Source organism: Balaenoptera ricei, chromosome 6 (assembly GCF_028023285.1).
Source record: "Balaenoptera ricei isolate mBalRic1 chromosome 6, mBalRic1.hap2, whole genome shotgun sequence".
Taxonomy (NCBI): domain Eukaryota; kingdom Metazoa; phylum Chordata; class Mammalia; order Artiodactyla; family Balaenopteridae; genus Balaenoptera; species Balaenoptera ricei.
In genome coordinates this window covers 73,800,021-73,814,286 of record NC_082644.1, presented here as the reverse complement: position 1 = coordinate 73,814,286, position 14,266 = coordinate 73,800,021, and the positions used below count along the sequence as shown (strand labels likewise).

Below are 14,266 nucleotides of genomic sequence, written 5' to 3'. Positions count from 1 at the left end.
CATATGAAAAACAACTGACTTCATCTAAAGAGATTTACAAAAATGTAAAAACAATGTCATTCTTCTTGCTAAATATATTTTGTTTGGAAAACTGTTTCATAAATATGTTAATGTATGACTTTATTATCATTTTAATGAATTATTTAATTTCTAATTTGGTAAATATCAATAGATATAATCCATAGAAACAAAACTTCCTCAAGGTCCTCAATAATTTTTAAGAATAGAAAGGGGTCCAGGGATGAGAACAGCAGATCAGGGAACAGAAAAACTCACACCACTTAAGATTCACCTCCCTTTGTCCCATGTTTTGGGTAGGAGGAGGGTGTAAGTTTGAGAGAGAAACTGTACACAGAGTGCTGGTGGGAATTGTGTCATCATTACAATGTATAACTAATAATATCCTTATAGTGCTTTTGTACCACCCACCCAACCCCCTTACCCCAAAACAGGCTGAAAGATACCTTCCTAGTTTGGAACTAATTTTTTGTTCCAGTTGTCTTTTCTTGGTGTTCCTTTCAAGAAGCTCCTTCTTCTTTTGTCTAAGTTCATTATCTTTGTGTTCTAGATGTTTGTTTGTCTCACGTAAGGCAGTCAACGCTGATTCTACTGCTTGCAATTTTCTATTAATTTCCTATGGAATATGCAATATTGTTAGTATATTTAAAAAACAGGCTAAAGTATTATAACTCCAGTTAATATTCTTTATTAATACTCAAATCGAAATAACCAATCTTTAACTTAAATATAAGACATAACACCATACATTCTCCCGACATAAATCATACCAATGTTTTCTTAGGTCAGTCTCCCAAGGCAATAAGAAATAAAAGCAAAAATAAACAAATGGGACTTAAAACTTACAAGCTTTCGCACATGAAAGGAAACAAACCATAAACAAAGTGAAAAGACAACCTACGGACTAGGGGAAAATATCTGCAAAGGATGCAACTGACAAGGGCTTAATTTCCAAAATATACAAACAGCTCATATAACTCAAAAACAATCCAATCAAAAAATGGGCAGAAGACCTAGATAGATATTCTCCAAAGAAGATAAAGATTGTCAACATTGCTAATTATTAGAGAACTGCAAATTTAAACCACAACAAGGTACCACCACATACCAGTCAGAATGGTCATCATTAAAAAGTCTACAAATAACAAATGCTGGAGAGGGTGTGGATAAAAGGGAACCCTCCTACACTGTTGGTGGGAATGTAACTTGGTGCAGCCACCATGGAAAACAGTATGGAGGTTCTTCAAAAAACTAAAAATAGAGTTACCATATGATACAGCAATCCCATTCCTGGGCATATATCCAGACAAAACTATAATTTGAAAAGATACATGCACCTCAATGTTCATAGGAGCACTATTTACAATAGCCAAGACATGGAAACAACCTAAATGTCCATCAACAGATGAATGGATAAGGAAGATGTGGTACATACATACAATGGAATACTACTCAGCCATAAAAAGAACAAAATAATGCCATTTGCAGCAACATGGATAGACCTAGAGATTATAAGTGAAGTAAGTCAGAAAGAGAAAGATAAATACCATATATCACTTATATGTGGAATCTAAAATATGACACAAATTTATTTACAAAACACACTCACAGACATAGAGAATAGATATGCGATTGCCAAGGGAAAGGGGGAGGCAGGGGATGGATGGATTGGGAGTCTGGGATTAACAGATGCAAACTATTATATATAGAATGTATAAACAACAAGGTCCTACTGTATAGCACAGGGAACTATATTCAATATCTTGTAATAAACCACAATGGAAAAGAATATGAAAAAGTATATATCTATAATGAATCACTTTGCTGTACCCCAGAAACTAATGCAACATTGTAAATCAACTGTACTTCAATAAAAAAAAATTTTTTTTTAAATGACCAACCTTTAGCTGTTCTTCTAAGTGTCGTCTTTGCTCTAGATCCACAGTGACTGTGAGAAACTGGGCTACCTTTAGGGATGTGTTACTAGAAATAACTTTGTTTGAATAAAAAGAAGTTTTCACCACAAACTTTTCTTCTGCTGTATAAATTTGTTTTAATCGGGTTTCTTGTATTACCTATAATGTAAAATAAGCATTCAGTGCACATCTAAGAATAATTATGATATATTTTTAAAAGGACTAAAGAATTAAAAATACAGATCTCATGAACTTTAGAAGATCAAAATATACTAGATATACTTTCATTTATTTTTTAAAAAATGTACCCAACATCTCTAAAAAGGTGAGTGATAAAATTCAGGTTATTATTTTGGAAAACAACACTAAGGAAGAGAGAACTGGGAGAAAACCAAAACAACAACCAAAGTTGGCTATACTTCTACTTCACTATACAATCTCTCCCAAGTAAGTGTACTTTTGGGACTTTGTTTTATCTACAGAAGAGATACCAGGAGTCAGCTTCCCAGTAGATTGAACTGTGTTATCTCAACTAACACATTTACTCTCCCCTCCCCTCAGTTATATTGTTCAAAATAATCTTATATTTAATTCCTGTATATTTGGGGAATACTGAACGCACACACTTTTCAAGGACTTCAAAGACTTCTTTTCGCATTTTTTGGAGATCTCTTCTCTCAAGAATTTATTTAAGGAGTTTCATAAACTAATGCACATTCTAAACACCCTAACATTGGATTTGTTACTGTTATTTATAAAGAATAGGCTGTTGTAGTTTTTTCCAGTCTCTAAAGGTTTATTACCAGTATTCTTGTGGCTTGTTTCTCTCTAGAAGTTTAAGTGAAGAGATAAGACATATTTAAGCATACTTAGTTTAATAGGGTATAAACTGGCATCCACAAATGCTGAATAATTTGAAATGAAGGGAAAGCCTAGATGAGGTTAGCCTACCCACGTTTCATGAAAATAAGTTTTAAGCACACTGAAACTGACAGAGATGGTGGGAGTGCTCTCAGAAAAAAGAACATTGTTAAGCTAAGGAGGTCAGCAGACAATTTAACCAAAGAGACCAGTCTTGGAAATTAATGAGAACAACTGCATAAATAGAGTATAATCATTTACAGAATCCAAAATGTCAGGACTTGATAATAAAGCAAAACTTACACTAAAGAATGTTATTTTTATTCTAAGGAAGAAATATAGCCATTATTGTCATTAGGTAGACATGAAACATTAAGACAGTGAATTTTCTCAATGAAGGTTTGTATCTTCTGAAAGATGGCTAAGACAATGTCAAGGGCTTTATTAGGTGTCTGACTTTGCTTTACTCTATACAATGTTATTTTTCTAGTACAGACAGTAGAGTTAAAGCTCTCTAGATGACTCAACCAAAATGTTAAAAAGTAAAGTACATAAAAATAATTCAACTTGAAGCACTGTTCAAAAAGTGAAAGGATTTTCCAAGTGCAGTACTGTTCCTTTCTGCCCCAAAGTAAAGCTATGAAAGTCCTTACCAAATTTTCTATAGTCTTTCTGCAATAGTAAAGAATGCCTACTCTCCTAACCTTCAGAGATAGCGCCCTACCTACCCCTGAAGTTATGACAGAAATTGGATTGGTCTATGTATATAGTCTTGTCCTCTTTTTTTTAAACCCCATCTATGAAGACCGAAGAGAGAGGTACACCCACATGGAGAGTTGTAGTTTTGCTTTCCCCAAATGGTCACCATAATACAATTTTTAATCAAAGACACAGGCAACTTACCATAATTAATAATTTGCTTGTCTGTGCAAAATGGGTTAGTAATGAGCCCGCATTTCTATCTTCTGTTAATGAGGTATATAGAGGCCCCGAAATTACAAATGAATATCCTAGGGATACTTGTGGAATGCTTGTTAAAAAATGTAAAACACATTCGCTAATAAATTCACTATTATAAATAGCACTTAGGTCTGTAATTGGGTCCTACAAGCAGTATTAATATGGCAACTTGGTATTATGGAAAAATCTGTTCTAGAAGAGACTTCTTCCCTGTTTCTCCCTTTGATAAAAGCAATGAAGGTGGTTTGGAGTCTTAGAGATTACTTGTAAGGAGAAGAAAACTCCAAGCAGCATTAGCAGAATATAGGAACTTAAGAGTTTATGTAGCTGTACTAGACAGGAAAATGAAATCCTATTAAGGGTGGTCATTCACATGAGATAATCTTAAATGGAAACTTTAAGGGGAGGGCTTACCAAAGCAGTTCCATATCCTAGCCTACCAGCCTAAAGTATAATTTGTCTGAAAAATAGAATACAGGAATTTAAATGATTAAACCATTAATGTTTGAACAAATGTTTGTCAAGCAAGGCAGAATCACGTAAGAGAGCCAGGTGTCTCTTCAGGTTTTAACTTAACTACCCTACAGGTATTAAGTTATTTATTTACTCTAGGTCAGCGGTCCCCAACCTTTTTGGCACCAGGGACCAGTTTCGTGGAAGACAATTTTTCACAGACCCGGGTTGGGTGGGTTGGGGGGATGGTTCAGGCAGTAATGCAAGAGATGGGGAGAAATGGGGAGCAGCAGATGAAGCTTCGCTCAGTTGCCCACCGCTCACCTCCTGCTGTGTGGTCAGCCTCGGGGTTGGGGACCCCTGCTCTAGGTAACTCCACACCACTCCTGTCGTAAAGTATTAGTCAACATTCACCGTCCTATGTCATATTAAAAATGGAAAATACCAAGATAATTTCTGTATGGTTAAAAACAATGACATGTTTCTTTAAATTACAAGTTTTCCTTGACTTTAAGCTAAGAAGTTTTAACTACATTTTTGGTACTGATTCAGTACTTTCTTACCCGTTCAATTCTTTCTCTGGTTCTTTCAGTTCCTACAGGAACTTCATGAATGTGATACTGGCAGCAAAGGTAACTCATGACAGGATCAGGTGCATCAAATAACTCTCGCAAATAAGAGAAAAATCCATATTGTCTGAAAGGAAAAGCAACTATTAGGTTTTTCTTCTTAAAATATCATTAAAAAAAAAAATCTCCTAGTTGACATGTGGTGACTAAACAATAAATAAAATATAAATTAACGATGGTACAGAAAGTATTTTCTTTGTATAGTTTAGTCACTTAATATTAAGTGATTAATATTCAGATTTATTTCCTTGTCAGAAAAATTTAATATTTATAATTACGAACTATTAATCTCTTCTTTTGTTGTTTCTACCATTGCTTTTATACAGAATTAAGACTTTATTTACTTATAGCTGTTTTATAATTGCAGTTTTTCCATTTGATCCTTCTGGAAATTATTTTTATATTATGAAGTGATGATTTACCCTTTTATTTTCCCAATAACTAACCAACTATTTTAGTAACTTTTACTAAGTAGTCCAGTATTATTCCACTGATTTAAAAAATCACCATCATATACTAACTGATACCATGGTCTGTTCCTGGGCCTAGATTTTTCCTTATTTTAGACTTAAGTAGAGATCCTAAAAAGGAATAATACAGCCTATAAGAAACATACGTATGTGACAAAGAAATAATTAAAATATATTTGAGAGAAATGATTATTCAATATTCAAAGTAACAGCTTAGTTCTAATAATATTTTCAAGACTTACTTGAGTTCATTCAATGGTCTTGAAGGTGCTTTGTCTGCATATGAACTCTTAGGAGCAATAACAGCATTCACTCTTAATTTTTTATGGTCATGAACCTTAATATAAGGAAAAGAAAATATTACTTTAATTACCATATACTATCAATCAAAATGATTTTTATAGTTATGGTATTCTTTTTTTTTTTTTTTAAATTTTTATTTATTTTTTTAAAAGTATTTATTTATCTATTTATGGCTGTGTTGGGTGGGTCTTCGTTTCTGTGCGAGGGCCCCCTCCAGCCGCGGCAAGTGGGGGCCACTCCCCACCGCGGCCCCTCCCGTTGCGGAGCACAGGCTCCAGACGCGCAGGCCCAGCAACCGTGGCTCACGGGCCCACCCGCTCCGCGGCATGCGGGATCCTCCCAGACCAGGGCCCGAACCCGTGTCCCCCGCACCGGCAGGCAGACTCCCAACCACTGCGCCACCAGGGAAGCCCTAGTTATGGTATTCTTACTGGCATTCATGGGATGATCAGAAATTTGAACACTGACTAGCTATTTAATGGTACTTATAAGAAAATTTTTTAGTGTGATGATATTGTAGCTATGTGTTTTCACTAAGAGTACATTTCTTCTATTATTTCCACTGATAAATTCTATCAAACAGATAAGGAAGCAGTAATACCAAAAACCCTTTTCAGAACAAGAAGGAAGGGACATTTCCCAAGTCATTTTATGATTCCAGTATAATCCTGACAAAAGTATTACAGTATCCCTCATGAACACATATACAAAAATCCTTAACAAAATATTAGTAAACAGAATCCAGCAATATACACGACCAAGTAGAATTTATCCCAGGAATGTGAGATTGGTTGATTTTGAATGCTACATCACTCCAAGTTATTGTATTATCAGAATAAAGTACAAAAGCCATATGATTTTCAGCAAACTAGGAATAGAAAGAAATTTCCTCCACCTGGTAAAGGGCATCTATGATAAGTATACAGCAGACATAATACTTAATTGTGGAATATTGAGTGCCTTCCCCCTAAGCCTGGGAACAAGCAGGGGTATCAAATCACAGCACTTCTTTTCAACATTGTCCTAGAGGTACTAGACAATGTAGTGAAGCGTAATAAAGAGGTAAAAGATTAAAAAGGAACAGGTAAAAAGATCTATTTGCAAGGGTATGATTTTCTACACAGAAAGTCCTGTGGAATCTATAAAGCAACTACTAGAATTCAAGAAGTGAATTCAATAGTGTCACAAGATACAGATCAAATGAAAAAAAATCAAATTATATCTATGTACTAGCAGTTAACAACTGAAAAATGAATTTGAGAAATCCATTTCTAAGAGTGTCAAAAATCCATAAAATACTTAGGAACACATTTAACAAAAGATGTGCAAGACATAAACACAGAAAAAATAAAACACTGCTGAGAGACAAGATGGGATGGCGGAATGGAGGAATTTCATGGTGGCACAGATTAGCAATGTTGAAACTACTTTCACAGCCTAGAATGCTGTGACTACTTTCACAGCATTCTACACTTGAACAAATTAGTAAATAAATTGATGATAAGGGGGAGAAGGAGGTGTTTTTCACTGCTACAGTAGGAAATTACAGATATGCAAAGGAGAAAGAGTAGAAGGTACCCTGTTGTGTTCGACTGTAATTGGAAGCATCAGTGTGAATTCATGGTGCCCTTATGCACTCTTGTTCTCCAGATAAATACAGAAATAAATATAGATATAAGGGTTAGCATGCAAGGGCTAAGAAGCAATGAGACACTAGCAGCAATGCATACATCTAGCACACAGATCTTGGTTTCTAAAAACTAGGGTTCTTTGGGGAAAAGCCTGATTGTAAGGCCCAGACACAGCAAGGTAAAGGTATAAGTCAACACCTTGCTCTCCCCAAAAGTAAGCAGTGCTCAAAATATGTTGGCAAAATAACATACAGCGGTCAAGCTGAAGGTCTCACTGGCCAAATGTGGGACAATTTGAGCATTAAAATAAATAATGATAGTAATGGATTAAAATCCATAAAACATAAAATTCTATGAATTTTATATGATATAATAAATGAGTAAATAAATGGAGAAGAAAGGGCTCTTCCTTACAGAATACCAACTAATAAATATAGAAAGAATGATGAGAATCATTAATGGTTCTTAAACCTACTAGGCAGTTACATGAGCAACAGGATATTTTTAAAGGCTCAAAGTATTTCCTCACACATAATTACAAACAGAAAAATAGTTTTACTGTAATGCTTGTTTTGAGGACAAATTTATTCCAAGCAATTTATATATTAGGGGACAATTTAAACATTATGTGACTCTCACATTTGCTTACGTACAATTACATCCATAACAAATATAAGGTTTTCTCTAGGTGAATGCAAAAAAATTGCACCCAACTGAATGGAGCTGTGTAGGAATAGACATAATTTGTGCACAAATACACAGACACACATACACCTCTCTCAAACATCTACCAGCTACCTGAGTTCACTACATATTATGAGCCACCCCTCAACCACATCTGGTGTTATAACTTTCCATCCAATTTTAGATAAGTGCTTTATAACTGTTTTACCTACTACACAATTCACATACGGAACCCTTCCAACGCCTACTTCCACAAGCCAACTTCAGGTCTTTCAATAAGGCACAGGGTTGTAACGTACAGTACAGGGAATATAGTCAATATTTTATACTAATTTTGTACAGTGTGTAATCCATAAAAACATTGAATTACTATCTGTACACCTGAAACTTATAAGTCAACCATACTTCAATAAACAAATAAAAATGAAAAAGCACATTTATTGTATCTGCATATTTCTTAATAATTTAACATATGTAAAACTGTGCTTCCCCCTACCACCAGAGCCCCTGTGGGTTATTATACAATTTTGCATAGTACAGTAATTTTTAGGAATTATATATTGGTTATAGCAAAACCACCTGTACTTTGCTATGGAGAAATAATAAAGCAGGAGGAGACAAGACAGAGGAGTAGAAGGATGTGAGCTCACCCCCTCTTACGGAAATACCAAAATCACAACTAACTGCTGAACTACCTCTGACAAAAAAAAATGCTGCTACCTACCAAAAAAGATACCCTGTATGCAAAGACAAAGAAGAGCCACAACAAGATGGTAGGAGCAGTGCAATGGCAATAAAATCAAATCCCATACATGCCGGGTGGGCGACCCACAAACTGGAAAATAATTATACCACAGAAGTTCTCCCACAGGAGTGAAAGTTCTGAGCCCCACGTCAGACTCCCCAGCCTGGGGGTCTGGCAACAGGAGGAGGAACCCCCAGAGAATGTGGCTTTGAAGGCCAGCGGGGTTTGATTGCAGGAATTCCACAGCACTGGGGGAAACAAACACCATTCTTGGAGGGCACACACAGGGCCTTGCGTGCACCAGGACCCAGGTAAAAAAGCAGTGACCCTCATAAGAAACTTACCTGCTCGTATTGGAGGGTCTCCTGTGGAGGTGGGGGGGGGGTGTCTGTGGCTCATCGTGTTGACGAGGACACTGGTGATGGTAGTTATGGGGAGTACCCATTGGCATGAGTCCTCTTGGAGGCTGCCATTTTCTCACCAAGACCTGGCTCCACCCAACAGCCTGTAGGCTCCAGTGCTGGGATGCCTCAGGCCAAACAAACAACAGGGTGGGAACACAGCCCCACCAATCAGCAGACCAGCTGCTTAAAGCCTTCCTGAGTAAACAGCTGCCCGATAAACACACACACCCCTTGACACAGCCCTGCCCACCAGAGGGGCAAGACCCAGCTCTACCCACCAGTGGGCAGGTACCAGTCCCTCCCACCAGGAAGCCTGCACAAGCCTCTTAGACAGCCTCATCCACCAGAGGGCAGACAGCAGAAGCAAGAAGAACTATAATCCTGCAGCCTGCAGAATGGAAACTGTAATCACAGAAAGTTAGACAAAATGAGACAGCAGAGGAATATGTCTCAGATGAAGGAACAAGATAAAACCCCAGAAGAACAACTAAGTAAAGTGGAGACAGGCAATCTACCTGAAAAAGAATTCAGAGTAATGACAATAAAGACGACACAAGATCCTGGAAGAAGAATGGAGGCACAGATCGAGAAGACACAAGAAATGTTTAACAAAGACCTAGAAGAACTAAACAACAAACAGAGATGAACAATACAATAACTGAAATGAAAAATACACTAGAAGGAATCAATAGAGTAACTGTGGTAGAACTGATAAGTGAGCTGGAAGACAGAATGGTGGAAATCACTGCTGTGGAACAGAATAAAGAATGAAAAGAAATGAGGACAGTCTACGAGACCTCTGGGGCAACATTAAACACACCAACAGTCACATTACAGGGGTCCCAGAAGGAGACAAGAGATGAAAAGGACCTGAGAAAATATTAGAAGAGATAATGGCTGAAAACTTCCCTAATATGTGAAAGGAAACAGTCACCCAAGTCCAGGAAGCACAGAGTCCCAGGCAGGATAAACATGCCAAGGAGGAACATGCCAAGATACATGGTATCAAAATGACAAAAATTAAAGACAAAGAAAAAATATTAAAAGCAATAAGGGAAAAGTAACAAATAATGTACAAGGGAACTCCCATAAGGTTATCAGCTAACTTCTCAGCAGAAACTCTGCAGGCCAGAAGGGAGTAGCACAATATATTTAAAGTGATGAAAAGGAAGAACCTACAACCAAGGATACTCTACCCAGCAAGGCTCTCATTCAGATTCGATGGAGAAATCAAAAACTTTACAGACAAGAAAAAGCTAAGAGAATTCAGCACCACCAGACCAGCTTTGCAACAAATGCTAAAGGAACTTCTCTAGGTGGAAAAGAAAAGGCCACAACTAGAAACAAGAAAATTATGAATGGAAAAGCTCACTGGTAAAGGCAAACATACAGTAAAGGTAGGAAATCATCTGCATACAAATATGATATCAAAACCAACAATTATGAGGAGAGCACAAAGGCAGGATACTGGAAATGCATTTTAAATTAAAAGATCAGCAACTGAAAACGATCTTGTTTATATATAGAATGCTATACCAAAACCTCGTGGTAACTGCACACTGAAAATCTACAATAGATACACACGCAGAAAAGAATAAGGAATCCAAACACAACACTACAGTTAGTCATCAAATCACAAAAGAAAAAAAGAGGAAGGGAAGAAAAAACACCTACAAAAACAAATCCAAAACAATTAACAAAATGGCAATAAGAAGCTACAGTCATCAAAACAGTATGGTACTGGCACAAAAACAGAAATATAGATCAATGGAACAGGATAGAAAGCCCAGAAATAAACCCATGCACATATGGTCAATGAAACTACAACAAAGGAGGCAAGACTATACAATGGAGAAAAGACAGTCTCTTCAATAAATGGTGCTGGGAAAACTGGACAGCTACACATGAAAAAATGAAATTAGAACATTCTTTAACAAGATACATATAAATAAACTCAAAATGGATTAAAGACCTAAATATAAGACCAGATACTATAAAACTCTTAGAGGAAAATACCAGCAGATCACTCTTTGACATAAATCGCAGCAATATCTTTTTCAATCTGTCTCCTAGAGTAATGGAAATAAAAACAAAAATAAGCATGGGACCTAATCAAACTCAAAATCTTTTGCACAGCAAAAGAAACCATAAACAAAATGAAAAGACAACCCACAGAATGGGAGAAAATATTTGCAAACAAAGAGACTAACAAGGGATTAATTTCTAAAATTTACAAACAGCTCATGTGGCTCAATTTCAAAAAAAACAAACAACCCAATCAAAAAATGGGCAGAAAACCTAAATAGACATTTCTCCAAAGAAGACTTGCAGATGGCCAAGAGGCACACGAAAAGATGCTCAACATCGCTCATTATTAGAGAAATGCAAATCAAAACTACAATGAAATATCACCTCAAAAAAAAAAAAGAAAAAAAAAAAAGGACTTCCTTGGTGCCACAGTGGTTAAGAATCTGCCTGCCAATGCAGGGGACCTGGGTTCAAGCCCTGGTCCAGGAAGATCCCACATGCTGCGGAGCAACTAAGCCCATGTGCCACAACTACTGAGCCTGTGCTCTAGAGCCCGCGAGCCACAACTACTGAGCCTGCGTGCCATAAGTACTGAAGCCTGCGTGCCTACAGCCCATGCTCCACAACAAGAGAAGCCACTGCAATGAGAAGCCCATGCACTGCAACAAAGAGTAGCCCCTGCTTGCCGCAACTAGAGAAAAGCCCGCACGCAGCAACAAAGACCCAATGCAGCCAAAAATAAACAAATAAACAAATAAATATATTTTAAAAAAAGAAACATCACCTCACACCAGTCAGAATGGCCATCATCAAAAAGTCAACAAACAATAAATGCTGGAGAGGGGGTGGAAAAAAGGGAACCCTTTTGCACTGTTGGTGGGAATGTAAATTGGTATAGCCACTATGGAGAACAGTACGGAGGTTCCTTAAGAAACTAAAATTAGAGCTATCATATGATTCAGCAATCCCACTCCTGGGCATATATCCAGAGAAAACCATGGTTTGAAAGGATACATGCACCCCAATGTTCACTGCAGCACTACTTACAATAGCCAAGACATGGAAGCAAGCTAAATGTCCATCGACAGATGAATGGATAAAGAAGATGTGGTACATATATACAATGGAATATTACTCAGCCCTTAAAAAGAATGAAATAATGCCATTTGCAGCAACATGGATGGACCTGGAGATTATCATACTAAGTGAATTAAGTCAGACAGAGAAAGACAAATATCATATGACATGGCTTTATGCGGAATCTAAAAAAATTGATACATATGAACTTATTTACAAAACAGAAACAGACTTACAGACTTAGAGAATGAATTTATGGTTACCAGGGGGGAAGGGCGGGGGGGAGGGATAGATTAGCAGTTTGGGATTGACATGTACACACTGCTATATTTAAAATACACAACCAACAAGGACCTACTGTATAGCCCAGGGAACTCTACTCAATACTCTGTGATAACCTAAATGGGAAAAGAATTTGAAAAAGAATAGATACATGTGTATGCATAACCGAACCACTTTGCTGTATACCTGAAACTAACACCACATTGTTAATCAACTATACTCCAATATAAATTAAAAATTAAAAAAATTAAAAAATAAAGCAAATAGGGCAAAATGTAAATAATTATTGTAAATCTGGGTAAAAGGTATATAGGATTCATATGTATGACTCTTGCAACTTTTCTATAAGTTTGACGTTATATCAAAATAAGTTATTAAAAAAAATAGAGGAGTGGAGGTATAGATGAAACAATATTGGCCATGAGTCAATGTATCAATGATACTAGTATGCAGAATTCATTTAAGTTTTAAAAATCTATTGTTTTAGTGGTGGCTACACTAAATAAAATTGAATTACACAATGAGAAAGTAATTTCCTTTTCAATTCCCTTTCAATATTTCTAATCATACCAATGAGTAAGTTACATATGGTGTTATCATGTCTTTAACTCCTTATTACCTCCTTTTAAAAAAATCATATCATCTGCTTTCGAGAAGCAACAGTACAGATCTCGGATTTACTAATACTGCTTTTATTGTCTTTACTGTAATGTAAATTATGTTTTTCTAATTTGGTAATGACATTATACTTCCTTTCAGAATATTTCATTTCAGTAACAAGAAGTGAAGTGATTTAAAGAAAAATTTTAAATAATAATATAGTTAGTACCCAGATATGGCAAAAATTGTGATGGTAGTACATGGTAGTATGCAGAAATGGCAAACACCATGAAGAAGGTTTGTAAGTTACTAAAGGATGGGAAATGGTACTCTAGTAGATATAATTACAGGAGGAGGTTATATACAATATATTTCAAAATTTAAAATATACACACAAAAAGTGATACATGTAAGAGGAAGTTCTAGTCCTAATGATGAGCCCCTATGGAAAGTTGTCACAGTATAAGAAAAAAAAAAAAAAGTCAAATTTCCAGGAACCTGTCATATTATTAATATATGGTTCAAATTCTTAGCACAGAGGAAGAAGCATGAGTTTTTGAGGCAAATCCAGTTACTCAGTGTAGGCTAAGCTGGCCATTTGCAAAATAGAAATCATCTAATTACACCTGACTCCAGGCCCTTCACACTATGCCATGTCTCATAGACTTGTAATCCAAGTAACCTACTTCTTCAGTGACATCAGTTCAAGAACTCACTGTTTAGGCTTAAATAGTTCTGAATAACACAAATGCTTAACTTTTTGGAGACCATTTTATAATTCTGTAGATTCAACTTTTTTATCCAGTCATCTTTTATTCACATTCCCTGTCAACTCCCAAACCAGAAGGAGGGCAATACAGTAAAAGTCAAAGAAAGTAAAGATTCTTTCCAATCACTTGTGTACCAGAGAAATAGAGGACTACTTAAGCTGATTCATGGTCCTGTCCTCACTTAAGACTTACTAGAAAAAGTTTAAACAAAACAAAATCTAAACCTCATCTTTCCAGGGCTTTTTAAAAAGTAGAAGGCGTATTGCAAAAGGAAAAAGTAACCTTACTGGCAAGGATAGTAACATACATAGCTAACAACATATATTATATAGATATATAACAATATATAATAAAAACAATAGTGCCCAACGCTGTTCTAAACTTTTTCATTTAATAAATTATTTAATCATCACAACCATCTTTTGAAGTAGATAT

At 36.2% G+C, this 14,266-nt stretch overlaps 1 protein-coding gene across 3 annotated transcripts in view; it reads right to left on the bottom strand.

Annotated features, from left to right (window-relative positions):
* The window catches only part of SMC5 (structural maintenance of chromosomes 5), a 97,380-nt gene that overhangs the window by 25,208 nt on the left and 57,906 nt on the right, over positions 1 to 14,266 (bottom strand). For all 3 annotated transcript variants that reach the window (XM_059924879.1, XM_059924880.1, XM_059924881.1), the window contains exons 12-15: positions 5,550 to 5,644; positions 4,772 to 4,904; positions 1,920 to 2,093; positions 465 to 634 (exon numbers count right to left, since the gene is read on the bottom strand). In XM_059924879.1, the coding sequence (XP_059780862.1) occupies positions 465 to 634; positions 1,920 to 2,093; positions 4,772 to 4,904; positions 5,550 to 5,644 (572 nt within the window). The remainder of the gene's footprint in view (positions 1 to 464; positions 635 to 1,919; positions 2,094 to 4,771; positions 4,905 to 5,549; positions 5,645 to 14,266) is intronic.